The sequence below is a fragment of the Haliotis asinina genome, chromosome 10 (genome assembly GCF_037392515.1).
Source record: "Haliotis asinina isolate JCU_RB_2024 chromosome 10, JCU_Hal_asi_v2, whole genome shotgun sequence".
Taxonomy (NCBI): Eukaryota; Metazoa; Mollusca; class Gastropoda; order Lepetellida; family Haliotidae; genus Haliotis; species Haliotis asinina.
This window is the reverse complement of record NC_090289.1, coordinates 39,215,993-39,235,370: the sequence shown is the minus strand read 5'-3', so window position 1 is coordinate 39,235,370 and position 19,378 is coordinate 39,215,993. Positions and strand designations below refer to the sequence as shown.

General features: G+C 41.5%; 1 protein-coding gene across 1 annotated transcript; it reads left to right on the top strand.

Annotated features, from left to right (window-relative positions):
- The first annotated feature begins 6,380 nt into the window (after positions 1-6,380).
- On the top strand, positions 6,381-14,478 carry LOC137299096 (14 kDa phosphohistidine phosphatase-like). The gene is made up of 3 exons (XM_067831596.1): positions 6,381-7,010; positions 9,263-9,387; positions 11,056-14,478. Exons 1-3 carry the CDS (start codon positions 6,845-6,847, stop codon positions 11,143-11,145), a joined length of 381 nt encoding a protein of 126 aa, XP_067687697.1. The 5' UTR covers positions 6,381-6,844; the 3' UTR covers positions 11,146-14,478.
- The last annotated feature ends 4,900 nt before the right edge of the window (positions 14,479-19,378 follow it).

The window sequence follows — 19,378 nt, the reverse complement described above, 5'->3', positions numbered from 1 at the left end:
ATCACGAAAGATATAATGAAAAGGCGCCAAGAGACATCTAAACTTGCCATATATTCTAGACTTGCATGGACTCTCTTGTGGCAAGGTAAACTAGCTTCCCAAAGAAACGCCCCGCAATATTTTTTTCTGGTCAAACACAAAACTTGAGCAAAATATGGTAACATTAAATGTTTTATTGTAAAAAACAATCATTCAGCGACAGCATTTAATGAATAACAAGAAGAGAAACGACGCAACTCGGGGTCTAATATCACACGAATTACACTAGGGTGTATTATCTGCTATTCGATCACCAATATAGCATCGACTGGGAGCTTTAACAATTTTCTGGACAGCACATATTGTGATGCAGGTCCGAACCCGGCGTCGAACTGAGTAGGTGAATCTTCTGACCTCTTGCTTAGGTATCCGACGACATTCCTTTTGCAGGGCAGCTGTCAATGTCCTTGTCAGTGGCTGATTTTGGCGTTTCCGAATATGAAGTCCCAGATATTCCTAAAGGTGTTCAAATGGGGACAGAGCTTGAAGAGCTGGAACTTGCGTTTGTCAATAAAGTTCAATCTTTGCCAGTTTCGCTGCTGCCAGTGTCGCACAGTCCTGGTCTATCTCAATCTGGCACGTCAACGTTGGCACGTCAACGTCATGCCCTTAAAAGGTCGATTGGCATGAACGTGGAGTCGTTTGGTCACAGTCTGCCTGTTGAGTGGATGTAAAATGTTGTTGGCTTTTGATGACATCACAGTGACGTATCTGTACCCTAAGTACCACTCTTCGAATTGTCTGCAGTGCTGCCAGTCTGTCGTAGACGTGTGACGTGTTTTCCGATTTGCAGCATCCCATGGTCCTAGCCTCATGCTCTTGTATCTGTTCCATCTGTAACATACCCATTGCTCTCTCCCTCTGATCTCGTTTTGAACGAGACATGTTTGCCGATCGATCAAAATGATGTAAGGAAAAAAAACTGGTTAGCTTTTATACCCTAATTTGATACGGGTAACTTTATGCACAGTTTCCGTTTTATTCGTGCGCATTCTTTTTTTCCCACAAAATACGAAATGCAAGTGCAAGTGTTCTCTGGGAATAGACATTTTGTGTTCGAGAGATGTGTTTTTCGCTATTTTCTAATAGATTGACAATTATTTTGACAATTCACAGTCGTTCTTATTTTGGTGGCTTTCTTTTGGCCCCTCGTTTATGAATCACAAGCAAGACAAGGCGTGTAAGCATTTTTAAACATTAGCTTGCAAACGGAGCCACATTTTTCATTTACAAAAATAGCCTTTGCTTGCGGTTTAACGCTGCTCACGAGACTCCAGGCATAGCAATGCGTGGTCCGTTAATAATTGAGTCTACATAAAGAACAACATTATGATCCAGTGACCGACATTCCACGCCATTGGTGTCCGATATTACATAAGGAACGTGCTCACATAGCCTGACGGCTCAATTCGTATGAGTCTCATTGCACAACAATTATATTTTGTTAGGGCTTTTATATAATCACGGAAAATGCATATTGAAGAAGCATCTCTCTTAAATCATTCGAGGTCATTCGACAGACATATTGAAAGCACTGGCTTGTCACACCAGGTCTGCTAGGCGCATGCGCGGACCAAATGAGACTTGGTTTCTATGTACAGGGCACTACAGATACCAACTCAATGTCAAAAACAGATGTTCTCACTATTGTGAATATTGATCAGGTATCGATCTTCGCCCGGAAATGCACATGTGTACTGGATGACGTGGCGCAGATAATTAACAGGAGGTGAACTCCCTACATACACGTTTTGGCGCTGATCACCGACACACGGTGTACTCCCCACATACACGTTTTGGCGCTGATCACCGACACGCTGTACTCACCATATACATGCTTTATGTTTGTTTCTCTGTCTACCTGCTGCAAGATTCCTCCTGCATATTGGAAGTGTGTAAATAATCTAGTAGTGACCAGACAACTAAGTGGTTAACATCATGACCATCGATCTACCTATACGGGATACCATGCCATGCACCAACTTAACTACCACCTGATCTAGCTAGATTTCACCGTCTCAAGCATGCATGGGGGTGAAGACCAACCCTAACCCGGATATGCTTGTATGCCTGTCCCTGTACGTGTTCTGTGGCAGTGTGTCATCCCTTTCCACAGTCCAGTCAGCTCTCCACTGTCCTACTTCTCTTTCAGGAGCATCTATTGATTTGGCTGTAATAGGCATCTTTGGTACCTATGTAAACCTGAATAGTTGGTTCACGTGTTCTGTGTACAGTAGAAGGTTTACATCATACCTGCGAAGATATACACAGAAAGCAAGGAAGGCAACTGAACTGATAGTCAATTAATCACTCCATAGAACAATATGAACAAACTGATTTCAATTTCTGCATGATAATTAATTCGTATGATTTACTGAGAGAGATTTAAGAATGTTATTTATATCGAAATGTATCATACATGGTGTTTAACCATTATAAAAGTGTAATATAAAATTCTGTTCTGTTAAAAACATGTGACTACATGTTTGTCACAGTACAATGTCAATAAATCACACATTGAAAGAATTATGATATATAAGTTTATAGTAGATGGACTATCGCGCGACAAATCTCGAGTTGACAAACAGGGCTTGGCTGCCATAAACTTATACTGACGGGTATTTTGTGTGTCAGTAACAACACCAAACCCATCCCATCCCATCTACCTTTCCCTCATAGACACAATCAAACCCAGCCCCACTTAACTGATTTGCCCTCATACCTGTCTGACATCACATAACCCACCAATGTTTCAAATCACACAACCCCACCCAACACTGTCCCACATCACACAACCCCATTTAAAACTGTCCCACGACACACAACCCCAACCAACACTGTTCCACATTACGCAACTCACTAAACACTACCCCACGCCACATAAGTCCAGACTATATTGTCCCTCATCACATACACCAACCAACACTATCCCACATCACACATCCCTCACGCAACACTGTCCCACATCACAGTACCCAACCAACTGTCATCCATCCATACTGCTCACCATCAGAATTTAATGAACTATTTCGACTGGTTGAGATTACATGCTGAGTGTGGTGCATGAACCCAACCTTCGCATCTGTCACATTTCGCTCAATAAACAGGAAAACGAATCTATACAATGATTCCAGTCGAATGATAAAACAATCCCTGGCTTGGCTGACTTGATCGCCTTTTTGCCTGATTGCAGATTGCATATCAATATTTGTTATTTATGGGGCGTTCAATATGAATCATCTCAGATAGCAGGGGAGATAACCGTGTGTGTTTAAGGGTGTGTTATTGAAGCCGATATTTCCTTATCACTCAATGAATGAATAGGAACACCACTCTGCTCTGTCGTCGCTGTCAACCTTGTGGTTGCAATCAGCTGTGACAATGACGGTGAAACACATCGCCACATCTGTTAGCTATAATGAGGCTATGTGTAGTTATAGTCTATTCTATAGTAGTATTCTATAAAACGTTGTATGTGCAACATTTCTAATTGTGTTTGGGTTGGGTGTTGTCGACAGGAACATTTGTTATGTTTGGGTAAACGAGTATTAAATGCATTATATGTTAACCAAACAATTAAGCTATAAGAATAAATTAGGCAGACTTGCATAAGTCTCTATGGCAATAATTAATAGTTTAAATTAAAATTTCTGAACATATACAAATAACAGGATGGCATTCTTACTGTCAGTTTACCTGCATTCTTCAAAGGATAGAATTAATATTCATCCATATGATTTGCATTCAGTACAGCCTTGAAGCAAGGCTCTGAATGAGGCAGTACCTGTGCGTGTAGCACGACAACCATTCGCTGAGAGTGTGGAACTCGTGAATTTAGGAGTGTAAGAGTTGTGTCCCCTGGTCAATAGTCGCCGCTCCCCACCCAGTGGAACAGCCGTATGAGTGTAGTCAGCGCGACCTGTAGTTGTTTTATTATTATAAATAATAAAGGACATAAATTATTTATAGTTTACATAACTTGGTCTACACCCAAGCGTGAGGGTGGAAGTATAACGAGTCACTAACGGGAACAATGGGAACCACTAACAGATTCCATCACGCTTTATTGCCCTGGGAAAACCAATCAGTGGGTCTGACAGTCACGACAGCTTCTGCATGGGGTGTATTGAGGGTTCATCACTAAAACGCCAAGAGATTAAACACCGTGATAAAACGACACCAATTTTCAAGCATGAGTAGGGGCTGTAGGGTAGCCTAGTAGTTAAGCGTTCGCTCGATACGCCGAGGTGCCGGGTTCGACTGTGATTGTGTGACTACAACGTGTGAAGTCCATTTCTGGAGTCCTCCACTGTGACATTGCTGGAACAAGCGGCGTAAACCTAAACTCAATCGCTCACTCACTCCAGCACTCGTCCAACTGATAAGTTATAGTGAGTGAGTGAGTTTGGTTTAACGCCGCTTTTAGCAATATTCCAGCGATATCACGGCGGGGGACACAAGCAAATGGGCTTCACACATTGTACCCATATGGGGAATCGAACCCGGGTTTTCGGCGTAACGAGCGAACGCTTTAACCATTAGGCTACCCCACCGCCCCCTGATAAGTTATAACGTTCACAGCATAATCTGGTCGTAAGTTTGAATTTCCTAACTTTTATCAGTCCACATAACTACTGAAAATCGGCCAGTTAGCATAACGGTTAATTACATAGTGTTCGCTCCTCGCGCAGAATCTCCGGGTTCTATATTCAACTCATGAGTATAAAGTACTTGCTAAAACGGCGTAAAGTTATACTCACTCATTTTAACAGGTTTCCCACTATACAAGTATATTCACTCACATCAGTCGCTGCAACCTGCTTCAACTTTACTTACCCACTCACTCACCACAACAGGATGCCACACACTCTCTCAATTATTCATTCCAAAAGTCTTACACTATACTAGCCAACTCATTCAGGCGTCCCACTACACTAACCCTTTCACTGCCTATACAGAATATCATATAGCGTGTCAAGGCGCCATCAACCCGAATTACAGCTAACGTCTAAGCTTGGCATTCGCGTAATCACATGTTGATTAGTGATTAATGATCAGATTTTATTACTTAATCAGATTTAGCATTTGTATTTGACATTAAAAGTTATTATGGCCAATATATGGCTGTAGGGCACCACGATAAGAAAGCCGTCAGCGCCATTAGTACTACATGCTTGTAGCCTGGTTATCCGCTCGACCTTTCACTCTCTCAGACTGACGTCGACGCATACACGATCTGTGACTATGTTGAAACGCCACAAATAACATGTTATGGATCAAAAGAGATGTTTGATATCACTTTTATGTTTTGAGAAATGGTACTTTCCACCTTTATGTCAGTGGACTTAATAACTGAGTCCAGATTAAATATCAACGTCCATTGATCTCTCCAAATCAGACATACGATCATATGCTCAAACACGTCAGTTAGTTTGTGTGCCCGATGCCGTTGGTCTCCACTTACTGAGCCCCAGTCCTGCACGCGTATCATGTTCCTTGTAGCATGGTGCATGGTGGGGTAGCCAAGTGCTTAAAGTGTTTGCTCGTCACGACGAAGACCCAGGTTCGATTGCCCACGTGGGTACATTGCGAGAAACCATTTTCTTGTGTTTCCCACTGTGATATTGCTAGAATATTGCTAAAAGTAGCGTAAAACTAAACCCACTCTTTGTCGAGTAGGTACGAGCTTGTGGCCAATGTGGCGAGTCGCCTCTTAACAATCCCTGGAACAGGTGGAATGACACGAGCAGTCATGAATGTACATTATCTTTAACGATTGTGAATGCTGCAGTGAGCAGGAATGTGCAGCTTGTCACAACACAATTACTGTAACAAGCTTATGCAAGATCCTCGTTACTCCAAATATTTATCACCATTTAAAAATATACTTCCTTGGCTTCGGCCTACTTAATGGCATCATTATCACAATGCTATCTGCAAATGTCATTATACAAACATTGGGACTTCAGTTTTCACTTGGTTAAGAAAATATAATGTCGAACACCAACTGTGGACTAAAATAAATACAAGAAATAATTGTAATGAATAAGTTATGTGAGAAAGCATTTTGAGTAGTAAGCATACATACGTTTGCATTGCAAAAATGACTATCGCGGTGATTCATATACGAGAGATAGTTCAACATAAAATATATCGTTTCATAGTATTGTAATACCCGTAAGTAGATAGAACTTTTAAAAGACTGTGAAATGAAAGATACACAAATGATTTGCAACGAGATTTGGTGTTACGATAACAACGATGTGAACCGCATTCCACACAATGAATTCTCCCTTGGCAAGGATTCCCCTCAGCCTCGTTATCAAAAGGGCTATCCCGACCAGAGAAAACAAAGTGCGTGAAGAATTTTTCTCGGGCCGACATTACAGTCGTATTATGGGATATTTTGATATGTTGTTGTGGATGATGATTTAGAACGACAGGATCATCAAGAAAACATTTAAACCATGACATGACACAGGAAAGGAAGTGGGATCGCGATAATTTTTCGAAGCCTCGGATACCAGTTCAGCAAAACATCTCGCAGTGTTTGCCCCTGTGCTTTGAAACCTGGTGTGAAACGACAGATGCCAGTTGACTCTGGGTGACAATTTTTATCATGAATACAAGTTCATGCAACGTGAACAGTGCGAATAACACAAACTAGTGATTTTTCTTGTGATTATCTATTGGCTGAACATTTCCCCGAATCCTAATCTGACGGATTGATTAACATAAGGGGACACATGTATGTTTGAGTGATAGATTCAACATTTAAGCTGACTGACACCAACAAGTTTTGACAATGCCAGGGAAGACTCTCCCGGTGAATCCCAAACTCGCCGGCGTTCCCGATGTGGAGATCGGGGGCACTGGGGTGTTCAAGTACATTCTGTGTAAGATCTACGAAGGAGCAAACACAAACGACTTTAAGTATATTGTGAGGGGGGTACCAAGTGCTGAGTTCCACGGTAAGACAAACACCATAGGACGAACAGACCAAAACGCACGCAGTACTATATATATATTTATATATTGTGTAACACAACCACGTGGTAGGAATCTTGGCAGGTGCGCGAAAGATGGTAGTCTGAGAGGTGAAGGTTGATGTCTACGCGATGTTCAACCACACAACATGGGAAATGTATGGTGAACCTTCTCTTATGATTCTGGTGCTTTTGCTTATGGCTTCTAGCCAAGAAAACACGAAAGGCCACAGAATCGTGATTGTTGTGGTATTTTCTACTGGTAGCGATATGTGTTTTCATACCAAAGCACTTACTCTGCCGACAGAGTAACATTTCAAGATAAAGTGAAATCTTGATAGACTGGATGGTTGCCGTGAAATCGTGCGGATTAATAACTGCCCAGATCGATCGACCGTTGTCAAATAATGTCAGTTGACAGCATGAGTGAGTTTTACGCCACTCTATTAACTAAGTGTACTTGTAAAGATTTTTCACATAGTATCTTTTGAGATAGCCGTGTTTCCACGCTAACAGTTTCTCTTGAACTACTAGGTTATGAGGTAGCCGAGTGGTTAAAGCGTTGTTTTGTCACGCAGAAGACCCGGGTTCGATTCCCCACATGGGTATGGTGTGACAACCCCTCCTTGGTGCCCCTGCCGTGATATTGGTGGAGTATTGGTGAAATCGGTGTAAAACGGCACTCTCTCATGTCTCTGTATAATTAATTGACATCAGTGAGTGTAGGTTTTAGGCCAATCAGAAAAGTGGAGACGGGAGCCAGTAAATGATATTCAGTGGTGCTGGCATGCATCACCTGCACGTGTATGGAAACTTTAGATTTTCTCCATAAGGATTTATATGAATATTACTACAATGGAAGAACCCCGTTGCGTGTTTGTTTCTGAAATGATCTTGCAATACACTCAACATACCATACATCCTCTTTTGATACACCCCACGTATCATAAATCCTCTTTTTATACACCCCGTATGTCATAAATCCTCTTTTTATGCACCCCACGTGTCATTCGTCCCCTCACTATTCAAACCATTAATACCCACACTTTACACCTTATTTGTTATTTATTCCTGTAGCCAAACTTGTTATATGTATCCCCTCACGATGCACCCAAACTGCCATACATCCCCTCTGCGTGCGTCCCAACGTATCATAAATCCCCTTATCATACACCCAAACTTGTCATAAATCCCCTTATCATACACAGAAACTTGTCATGAATCCCCTTATACACCCAGACTTGTCATAAATCCCCTTATCATACACAGACGTGTCATATATCCCCTTATCATACACTCAGACTTGTCATAAATCCCCTTATCATACACAGGCGTGTCATGTATCCCTTTATCATACACCCAAACTTGTCATAAATCACCTCATCATACACCCAAACCTGTCACAGATCCCCTCACGATACACCCCCCTTGTCACAGATCCCTCACGATACACCCACGCTTATCACAGATCCCCTCACGATACACCCACACTGGTCATAGATCCCCTCACGATACACCCAAACCTGTCACAGATCCCCTCACGATACACCCACACTTGTCATATATCCCCTCACGATACACCCACACCTGTCATAGATCCCCTCATCAAACACCCAAACTTGCCACACATCCCCTCACGATACGTCCCACTTGTCACAGATCCAATCATCGTACACCCCACTTGTGATAAATTCTCTCATGAAACACCCAAACCTGTGTGTGGTGCATCCGTCATCATTTCACGCCCATTTGGTCTGATCAGGAAGCAGAATTACAAATGAATGCCAACCTGGACGTTCGAGTATGTTCTGTGGCTGTAGGGTAGCTTGGTCATTGATGCTATCAATCACTGGCTTGTCTGGTCGAGCATATTTTTGCAGGCTGCCGTCATAATATTACGGAATGCGGGGTCAGACAATCCATGGTCTTGCAGAGTTCTATAATAAAGCTGATGTCCAATGGAATATTTCGGCTAAGACTTATTTGAAAAAAATGTTTCGAATGGGCGCTGGCAAATGGCAGGATCACAACTGAGTTGCGTCCCTTAGACGTATAAGAAACGTGTGATCATGGGTAAGAAATATGTTTCTTTGTAGCTCATTGATTCACCAAAGTGATATCCAGTTGAAACCTGCATCAGATCCGCCGTTCCTCCCGAAAAAAAGCTGACAAACATTTTTCACCCCCCAGTACTGTTCACTCACTCGCTCGTGCTCACTGAATCGTTCTGTTTCCAGCTGACATCTATGACGTGCTGGATGCCAGGCTGGAGTCGGAGGGTATCATGTGCGAATGTGTAGGAGGCGGTAAGATCGAGCACGACCCAGAAGCCAAAACTATCAGGATATTTGGAAAATCTCAGGTAAAAATACAGCTGTCGTTAAAAAGCAACCGCACTTTGACAAAATGCGTACTTTTGACCATCTTTGTTTAAGACTGCACCTAGTTAGATTAACAACTAGTGTCTGAAATGAACATCAGCTTACTGAAAAAAGTTCATAGTTAAGAAATAATAATATAATGAAATAGAGCCCCGAGACTTTCTTCCTTAAGCTAAGGGAATCTAGACTTGCCACATTTTCTAGACTTGCATGGGCTTTCTTGCAATTGGATATATTTGCTTCAGGGTCTGTACGACAGACTACACCTTGGTACACTCATTCATAACTACTCGCCTCGCCATCCGGCTTTCCGGAACGACACGAGTAGTTACGAATGATGTTTACACATACTGTATGTAATGACGACATTTACGAAACAGTCACTCACTTTTACTTTCTAGAATAGTAAAATACACCAATCTAATAACAATATATGCCCTTGAAATAGTTGTTGTAGTTGTCAGATATTGATCAACGTGTCTGAACATTATAGTATGTTATAGATAGTGTAAGCAACAATACGTTATCCGGCTTACTGAAACGGGGAAAATAATTATGGATGAAACGCCAGCACCAAGGTGCAACGTGTGAGGCCCATTTTCTGGTGTCCCCCGCCGTGATATCGCTGGAATATTGCGAAAAGCGGCGTAAAACCAAACCCACTCACTCACTAGTACTCCTACCATCGATTAGTTGTTATCGAGACTTTACTACTGCAATCCATCGATTGTTTAATGCATTGTTACAGACCTAGTTGTTTATATGCTTCATTGCTGACTCGCCAACTTCTAGAATTCCGTCAAACAATCCATACGATTATTTGGGGTACCAAGTGTGACATACTAACATCTAATCTATGGAATGAGAGTAAATATTATCAGTGTGAATCTTTTGAGTAGTTTCTGAACATTTGGACTGCTTGGCCAACCTTCGAGTACAATCAGTTTTACTGGGGCAATTTCAAGGGAGATAACCCTATATATCCGATATGCACGTACACTCATATTCACACTCGTAAGGATATGTGTTCCCAGACTTAGGTAATGCTTGTGACTAAATTTGACTAAATCACTGGCTGGTTTGGCCCAGACTTGAACATTCACAGACCCCGGTCATATAGTTAGAATGTTGTTGAGTATTCCGACCAACAAAGAAATCAAACCTGACCAAAGCAGATGAAGTGGTGTACTATATATTCCTCCTCTGTCCTGACAGAGTTGGTGGGATTGCACCGCCATTGGAGCCAGGGGTGTACCATAAGCAGCTCAGTTCTTTACTATACTGTAACGTTGAATTTGTAACAATAGAGAAAATAACATCAAAATACAGAAATTTCTTAAATATTACCCATCTTCTTCTTAAATGGGTATAGATGCCATGGCGATCAGAAACGACTCAGTACAAAACACGTTTTCGAGATACATTCGGATACGAGTGGGGATAGTGGGGTAGCCAACTGGTTAAAGCGTTCGCTCGTCACACCGAAGATCCGGGTTCAATTCCCCATATGGGAACAGTGTGCGAAGTACAGTTCTGGTGTCCCCCTGTGATATTGCAGGGTATTGCAAGAAGTGGCGTAAAACTAATCTCACTCACTTACTCACTCACTTACTCCTAATCTAATACGATCTTCCCCTTCACACATTCAGGGTTACGGTCAGGCCAACCACGAGAAGTCTATGCAGATCCTGAGGGACAAATTCCCCGCCTACCACAGTGTGATGTGGACCAACGACTAGAAGCTGCGGCCACACAGTCGTCAAGGACGAGCTGTAGACACGGCTGGGTGTGTCTGCAAACAGCGTTTTACAGAAAGGTCTCCACGAGAATGAATATCATTGGCAGCGTCTTTCTAATTGAGCTCTTCTGAATGATTCAGAAGCATTGTAATCATTGTTTATCATCCTTGCAGATCTTCACTTGTCTTCGGTTCTTTTATGCAGCTGCGCCAGGACAAGATTCTGTACACATGTATTGAGCGAGTCCTTTTCACAACTCCGTTTTAAGTGGCCAGTAAACAAGGAGTTATTAAGCAAGGAATGAGTACCTGAGTCTCGGGTGGTCAATGAACCGGATTTGTTATCAGTGTTGTGGCTGGAACAGGTTGCCTCTATTTCCGAGGAATAGTAATTCAGGAGCGTCCATAACCAAGGTATCTCTGAATGGGTCCGTTTTTAATTCTTCGTTTACGGATCTCGCGGCTAAACCAATATGACCAAGTGCCGCTGTACAGTGTGCTGTCGGTTTGTACAACGTACAACTGACGTACTGACGTACTATCGCACTTCCTTATCACAGTAATAGTTACGATCTCTTCAGCGCTGAGAGCGTTGTGTACAATAGTACCCTACGTCTCCTTCTTTTAATAACATATCAGCCCATACGTGTCTGATAACTGTTAGGTATCAGATGTGATGCATGTATGCAGAATACATACCGATTAACGGAGAATGTAACTGTCCACAATACTGATGTGATTACCTATTCCGAAACCTCTGCCGTTTTAAGTCCAGGATATGTTGCCAAAAGTCCCCCATAACCCTGACTATCTGAGATGCACTTCAGACACTGGAGTGTCTATTTCCGTACTGTGTAAGGTATCGCGGTTTATGATACGGGCCTTCGGTACTTGAGTGGATCCTTGTGGTTGTGTAAGTTAGACTGCATTCTGACGCAGTGCGGCATCCACCAGGTTACCACATATTCGCTTCCCGATAATACTAACAGTTATTCCTGTGACTAGGGCATTTGCACGCATATGCATTCATTGCATATGAGATTTGAGGTCACGTCTAAAGAAGGCCCCCATTAGGTGAGCACTATTATCAAGCAATTGATGATGAGGTTTGTAAATTCTTGCCAAAAGTGAACGAAGCATCGAGACCGACATATTTGACACAGAGGTGGATACAGCTTTCTGAGAAATTGAGGAGGGGAGGGGGATGCACGCTGTTGAGAGGGTGGGGGTGGGGACAGCACTTCATTTTCACCATGGTTATTTAACAAATTTTCAGAACAAAAAGGGGGAATAACACGAGTTGTCAAGAATGGGGTTACGGTGAGGGATTACCGAGGTGCGAGCCAACTGTATGTTATCTGAGTAAAAAAATCTGATTTTATTCAGGTGGCAATAATATGCTCTTTTCGGGTCCCCATACGTTTTACTCCAACGACTCCTTTGGACGATAGTGTGGTTCACTTTCCAGAGAAACGATTGTTCTTGCCCCATGTGTTTTGCAACCTAGTTCAGTATGTATAACGGAATATTAGTGACAGGGACAAATATTCAAATTCCTGTGACCTCATTAAAGGGAAATCATCTATGCATATCCGGGGATGCTGTAAATTTCGTTTTGTCTCCTGTTCGTGTTGGGTGTTTTCTTTATTTACATTTCTGGGTGCTTCTCAATGAAGCTACGTGTACTCATATTTTGTCAAATGACATTGCCGGTTCATATTCAGGGATCGCTGTTGTCTGCCACATATACACGTACACGTTTATGCAGGGACGGGTGATGCCAAGGGAGGCAACTCCAGGTGCGCTTCATTGATCAGGGTAATGATACGTTGTCAGCTTTGGAACCCCATACATGTGTGGAGTCTGGTCATTATTTATGATTATTGTGCCATGGTGTTTTTCACATATTAGCTGTTGTGAAGATCCGGGTTAGAACTGATCTTCTGCAACCCACGCTTAAACTGGTGACAAACGGGATCGGGTTGTCAGGCTCGGATGTATGTCATTGTATCTTAACTGCGTAGATCGATCGGATTTTGACAACAGACCAACTATCTGTTGTGGCCGCTAAGGAAAATGAGTATACCAAACGTGCTAACTGAACTTTTTAATCAAATTTCAATGATGAATTCATATGTCCCGTCTATATATATGTCCCTTGTATATATCTTGAGTTCGACATTTGTATATGGTGTGATTTCGTTGACTTGTCAATGTATGACTTTGACGAAGTCTAAGTAAACTTAGTCTCAGTATTATTCGTTACACTCCTACACTGAGTATAACGAGTAACACTCGTTTGCTTAGACTAGACTTTGACGGGAAGTTATTTGAAAACGACGCATGCGCTTGTAACAGGCGTATCCACCTTGTCAAGTATACGCACTTCTGACATCGGTATGGTTGTCCCTGTAAATAAATGTTTTGCTCTAGATACGGTGGTATAACGTAACTAGCTAACACCAGCTGTGGTCGCTCTTCCGACATCATTTGGTCACACACATTGCACACGCACACACGCACACACGCACACACGTACACACACGTTTGAGTGATGTGAAGTCAACAGGTTAAGATGACTTACACTACTATTAACTTCACCAATCTCTCCATCACCGGATCGGCAGGGTAGCCTAGTGGTAATAGTGTCTGCTCGTCACGACGAAGGCCCGTGTTCGATTCCCCACATGGGTACAATGTGTGAAGCCCATTTCTGGTGTCCCAGCCTTGCTACTGCTGGAATATTGCTAAAAGCGACGTAAAACCCAACTCACTCACTCACTCACTGTTCATCACCAGCAGATTTCTACGCATTCACGACTCAACATTTCACCTTTATGAAACATGCTTAACTGCCAGATTTACTTTCCAATTGACTAAAGCAAACAGTTTGAAATGATTTCATTATAACACAATACCACTAGTATTGATACTAACATTTGCAATAACGCTTATCTATAACTAAACTTGGTGATTAATTCTAGTTTTACCTGCGATTGTGTAATATATCATTAACTCTTAGTTGTGTTGCTTACACGAGAGCTTACTCAAACGCAGAAATATTGTTTCGGTGTAATCCATTTTGCATTACTGTATTATCCTTACAAAACTGCAAGATTATTTTCTTCAATACACCGTATTATATACTGGTTGTATGGTAGCGTACAGAAAGTGGTCAATGCTTAATAGCTTAGCACACGGGTGCGGTGGGGTCAAGTATAAAACTTCGGCAACTGCAAGCTTTTGAATATTTGTCTGCCACGTTGCTAAGACTGCTGTTATTGGCTTGTTAATTATGTGTGTTTATTTTGGAATAAACAGATATATTTTCCAGGCTTTATAGCGTGTTTGTTATTTAACTGTTCAAATTTCCCTCTGCACATCTTCTCATCTGCCAGGTTGACTGACGGAAGATGGTTGAATACAAATGGTGTATTTACTTACGCACTGCGTCCTGTCTCTTTTGATCAAAGAAACCATTGAGAACAACATTTCTATTTTCTGATTAAAGAATTAAATGCTTTTCTGACTAAGATGAACATTTGCGTATTTTCACAAAAAAAACGTAGCTCAATGTTTGTCTGTCTGTTTCCTAATTCTTTCATTCAAATGATAAAGGAGTAAGACTCTACTCCGAAAGTGTCCATTACAATAAAGAAGTTAACATCCATTAGTTTCTTGCCTTTAATATTCGTTTCTATCAAACAGACGTTCTGATTAAGATGAATGTTTTGTAATTTCTGATCAAACAGACGGTGTTTTGATTAAGATGAATACTAATTTTTTATCTTCTGATCAAACTAACGACGTTCTTATTTAGATAAATACATGTATGTATTTTATATCTTCTTATCAAACAAACGCTATGAGTAAAATGATTATTTGTATCTTCGGTTCAAAAAAACAAATTTTTATCCTGCCAACCAAGAAACGTCGTTCTATTTAAAAATGATTGATTGTATCTCCTGAGCAAAACGTTCTTGTTTCAGAGGCAACGACAGTGGCATCGTAAGAACTTTGATGAACAAGGCCAATGTTCGTGCAACAGTGTAGTATTTGAAGCGCACATAAAATCTTTCTTTTATGCTCGGTTGCAGGTCCTCGTCTTCAAAGACCAACGGATTTGACGTTCTCAGACATACATATCCCATAACTTGAAACCTTATTCTAATCCTTTCTTGAACTCAGTTGTGGTTCAAAACGCCCGCCACGCTGAGGGGTTTGAATCCCCAATTTGGTGTGAGAAGTGTGAGGCACCTTCATTGCTATTTATGGAATATTGCTAAATGAAGCCTAAAACCTTCATCACTCACTTACTCATTAATATCAGACATTCCTTAAGTATACCATTAAGGAAATTCCAATAGTCTGATGAATCACTCGAACCGATAAACTCAGATAGCCCAACACGATTATGTCGTGATAGCGTGATTTGTTTTCGTGAGATTGTTCAATATTCTCGGTGACCCCATAACTGAATTACAATGGTTCCGGAGACACAGAACCTAACAGGCTGGGCATGAATCGTCTCTTTTTATTTCAAAGTAGATCACGATCAGATCACAACCAAGACACACCTTGTTCACATTCAACACGTGGTTGATACATGTCACCATATCCCAATTGCGCAGATCGATGCTCATGTTGTTGATTACTGGATTGTCTGGTCCAGACTCGATTATTTACAGACCGCCATCATATAGCTGGAATATTGCTGAGTGCGGCGTAAAGCTAAACTCACTCTCTCACTCACATAAGGCATAACCTGGTCACACCCAAGGCACAACCTAGTCACAATCAAGGCACAATCTGACCACAATGAAAACACAACCTGGCCACAATCAAGGCACAACCTGGTCACAATCAAGACACAACCAGGCCACAATCAATTCGCAATCTGGTCACAGTCAAAGCACACCCTTTTCAAGATCAATGTTTTCGGCACAATACAACCCATGTGGTCACACACTCCCTTCTTTCTCAAACCTTTCTTGCATTAATTTCATTTTACACAAAACTAGAAAGCCACAGATTGTTTAACAAACTGTTGCAAGAATGAATAATTAGACATGACCAAATTTTAACAGTTCTTTTCTATTTTAATTTCATTAGACTACAGACTGTTGTACGAGTCATAGTTAGTTATCCGTGGCCAAATTCTTTAACTATCCTCGCAAGTTTCAGTTACAGTTACAAAAGAACCACGATGTACATTCTATCAATTCTTTTTAAATCTTTCAGCGAACTTGTTGAACCGAAAGCGTGGGTTCTTCCCTCAAACCTATAGAGGACGAACCCATTTTTGCATGTTTGTTATTGGTTGCTAAGAAATGTTTCTAGCAATATCATCTCAGCCTGTACATAATCAGGATCAAACAAGCAAGTGACAAACATTGTTAGCAATGGTCACCTTGTCGGGACAAACATTGAACCAAGCCACCGACCCTGACCAAATACAATTAATGCGCTGTGCGACAAGAATGGGCTACTGGGTATGTATTCTATCTCACCCGTGTCCGCGTTGGCCTGTACAAGGTTAAAGTAATAATTCCCGTTTGGAAACCATATAATACGTTGCCGCGAGGAGTCCGACCCCAACAAACGCCGGGTCATTTCACCGTCTAATCAAATACTGAGGTTCATTTATATATGAAAATAAACTACAGCATTCTACAGGACATCTCAACTCAAGCCGGTACTACTACCCCAGCAACAAAGGTATATGGGAGAAATCGATAATTTAATCAATAACATGTTTCAGACTTAATCCTAATATCACGACAGATATTAAACTCAAATTAATTCCCAACAAAACGTGCGGGTCAATCTGACCCGAGGGTAAGTCAGATCGGTCTGTAGACGTTGGTCGTGTGTTCATCAGTTCACGCTGGATGGAATGATTCACACTCAAAACTGAAGACGACACTAGTCTGTGATCGATTCATTGAGCATTCATGCATGAAAACTTCATATTTCGTCCACCTACATGTACGTGTGTTGTGTTCTGCCCAGGAATTTGTTATGCTCGAAAAAGCTCACTTAACTAGACTGGGTCTTTTTGTTTGGGGGCTTCCTTACTATTGTATGTACATACGTACATTCCGGTTTTTAAATACATTGATTCCGACTTTGGTGTCATAGATACACGCTCTTGATTGATTAGGGAGTGGTGACCTGGCAGTTAAATCGTTCCGCTCGTCACGCAGAAGGCATGAGTACAAGGTAGAGAGAGGGGCAGCGGGTAAGGGTTTGTTACGTCGTTTTTTGGCAATGTTCCAGCAATATCACGGCGTTACATTACTGACACAAGAAATGAGCTTCAAATTGTTCCCATGTGGGAAATCGAACTCTGGTCTTCGGCCTGACGAGCGAACGCTTGATCCTCTAAGCTACCCTACAGCCCTCCAATCTGCGAAGCCATCTAAATGCTAAAATTAAACTAAGCCGCTATTTAAGCATGGATCTGTTGGTGGTCGTAACGCTAAGAAGGTTTAGTTAAGCCGGCCCAAAGGGGAAATGTGACTGAACACTTTAAAACGTTGTCAACGATATCGATGTAGTAACCTATCCCGGCCCAAGCCAATAAAGTATGTCAGGGAGGGTTCTGTGTCTGATTGATCCACTGGCCAGTCCATGACAATTATCAGCCACTCACGCTTGGCTGGGTGTATTTATATGTGAGAGAAGCAGAGATTCCATGGTAATGGCGGTGGTCGTTTATAGCTGACCGATTATCAATATTCCCGTCGACTGTTTTGTTTGGCACAACGGCTGTTTTGTTATATCCTGTTCCGGTTCGGGTTACCTGTCCGTCAAAATGTTTGGTTGAACAATAAGCAACGTATTAATTTGCAAAATTGACTTGACTTTCAATAGGTCTTCAACGATCTATCGGATCACCCTGTTAGACTGACGTCTAGTCTCTGGAATATTGTACAGAACAGATGATTATATAATATTCTAAAGAGGAAAAGAGACTTTCCAAAGACTGTCTTCATTTCTTGAAAATACAGAAAGCATGACTTTCCACACATTATAGACTTACGTGGATTGTATTGGATATATTTGTTTCATTTTCTGCATGACAGACTAATTCTCAGGTTCTGTAACACGTCTGTGATTGCCAGCCATTGCTTCCTGAACTCAAAGAATAGGAACGCGTTCCGTTATTTCAAACCGTGATATAGCTGGAATACTGCTGCCTGTTTCGAGATATATACACAACTAACATTTGGAACCTTTGACAAAGTCATGTTGTTCATCTCCATTTGCCGGGGTTTTTTTTTTGCTTTTGTTTTTGTTTTTTGTTTTTTGTTGTTTTTTGTGGGTTTTTTGGGGGGGGTTGTTTTTGTTTTTGTTTTTGTTATTGTTTTTTTGTTGTTGTTTTGTTTTGTTTTGGGTTTGTTTTTTGTTGTTTTTTGTTGTTTTTTTGTTGTTGTTTTTTTTTGGGGGGTTGGGTTTTTTTTATGTACAGTATCATCCAGAGTCTCATGCCTGGATTCACGTCGGATGCCCTCGACCTCTTCTGTTTGTCCGTCGGCTCAGTGTTCTGGTTCAAGCCCCTCTAGTTTTAGCCATAAGCCTTGGCTTCATGTATGTCATCAGATTGTCCCACAGGTCTCATCGCTTGTGGTTGTCACGCTTGACTAATCCGACAGGTTTCCTGTATCGATATTGACTCTGATAATGTCAGTAACGGCCATGACACCATGACCGTTGTATGTCCAGCTTGTGGCATGACGTTCCTTATTTTTTATTCATGGCGAGCTGCTCCAACAAAACATCCCGCTATCAGTTCATACTTGTCTGGTCAGGAGATCTTCCAGCAAGGCAAGAATATCATTTAGTCCCCGAAATTATTGTTATCATAGATTACAGATATTATTTAAATAGACTTGCCCTAATTACAGAACGACAAGCTGTGTTTGTAGTTTAACAAACAATACTCCAGCTGCAAAGCACAATTTTAAAAAAAGTATCCGCAGTTGTAATTCAGTCCAAAATAGACTTACTCACTCGAATATAAACTCACTCACTCTTCCGAAAACCAAAACAAACAAACACGTCCCCTCAGTGACAAGCCCAACCCATCTGTCAGCTGTGAGTACTTATGTATTCTCAGCCATTCCCAGTAGACTAATACCCGAAGCCTCAGTACGTCTAGGCCTCTCGCTGAGCATGCCATAAATATTTCCTTCCTAGTTTCAGAAGTACTCATATGTAACAAGGGTGTT

What these genes read in the sequence shown, in the direction of transcription:
- LOC137299096 (XM_067831596.1), top strand. Translation starts at nt 6,845, where the DNA reads ATGCCAGGGAAGACTCTCCCGGTGAATCCCAAACTCGCCGGCGTTCCC. An exon ending in ACCAAGTGCTGAGTTCCACG is followed by an intron (nt 7,011 to 9,262) that starts GTAAGACAAACA and finishes TTCTGTTTCCAG; the next exon opens with CTGACATCTATGACGTGCTG. An exon ending in GGATATTTGGAAAATCTCAG is followed by an intron (nt 9,388 to 11,055) that starts GTAAAAATACAG and finishes TCACACATTCAG; the next exon opens with GGTTACGGTCAGGCCAACCA.